This window comes from Trichinella spiralis (genome assembly GCF_000181795.1).
Source record: "Trichinella spiralis strain ISS 195 chromosome Unknown Scfld2, whole genome shotgun sequence".
In the NCBI taxonomy this organism is placed as follows: domain Eukaryota; kingdom Metazoa; phylum Nematoda; class Enoplea; order Trichinellida; family Trichinellidae; genus Trichinella; species Trichinella spiralis.
This window is the reverse complement of record NW_003526941.1, coordinates 5,705,764-5,706,522: the sequence shown is the minus strand read 5'-3', so window position 1 is coordinate 5,706,522 and position 759 is coordinate 5,705,764. Positions and strand designations below refer to the sequence as shown.

General features: G+C 30.4%; 1 protein-coding gene across 1 annotated transcript; it reads left to right on the top strand.

Annotated features, from left to right (window-relative positions):
* Positions 1-274: 274 nt before the first annotated feature.
* On the top strand, positions 275-387 carry Tsp_05878a (hypothetical protein; the record flags this gene model as incomplete). Its single annotated transcript, XM_003380109.1, has 1 exon — positions 275-387. A coding segment is annotated over exon 1 (113 nt), but the record flags the coding sequence as incomplete, so codon positions are not given.
* Between the last annotated feature and the right edge of the window lie 372 nt (positions 388-759).

The following is a 759-nucleotide window of genomic DNA, read 5'->3' as shown; positions in this document are numbered from 1 at the left end:
CATTTTCCGACCAGTTCTTTTATTTTTTAAAGTTTTTTCTCATTCATTCAAACTTATATATTTTATTGATTTTTTAATTTTTCCCATTATTTCTTTTGATTCTTTTTTATTTTCACTTTTTTTCTTCTTATATTGTACATTTTATTATTTTTTTTCAATTTATTTCTCCAAATATTTTTTCTCTGATTCTTTTACTTTCACTTTAACTTTGTAAAAACTCTGACACATGGAAAGCATTGCATACAAATACGTAAACACGTAATAATAAACCGTAATGCACATGGAGAAGAAAGAAGAAAAGTGGAGCAAGCCACGAGCGAGTGAACGGATGATGGGTAGGTTGGATGGAATCGTTTGTTGGTCAATTGCGTTCATTGGTCAACTGAGGTAAGTATCGACACGTTGGAGAAGATGCGATTTGCCGAAGTCGAGTGTGAAAGGTTCTTCATTACCAAGACACAATGAATAAAAATATGTTACCATGTTCACAGACGTAACAAAAGACCAATGCTGCGTTAATTCATAACGATGATGATCATGTAGGATTAGTTGATAGGGGAATCATGTTTGCCATTACTAGTTGCCAGCCAGCAATATTAATTAGTTTATAGGAACAAAAACAGAACAGTTAAAATGGGGAAATGAAAATTAATGCACGTAACACAAGTAAATTAATAAGTAAGAAAAAAAAGTTTTTTCTTTTAATATAAACCAAAGAACAATGCAACAACAACAATTCTTTATTAATGAAACATTTTA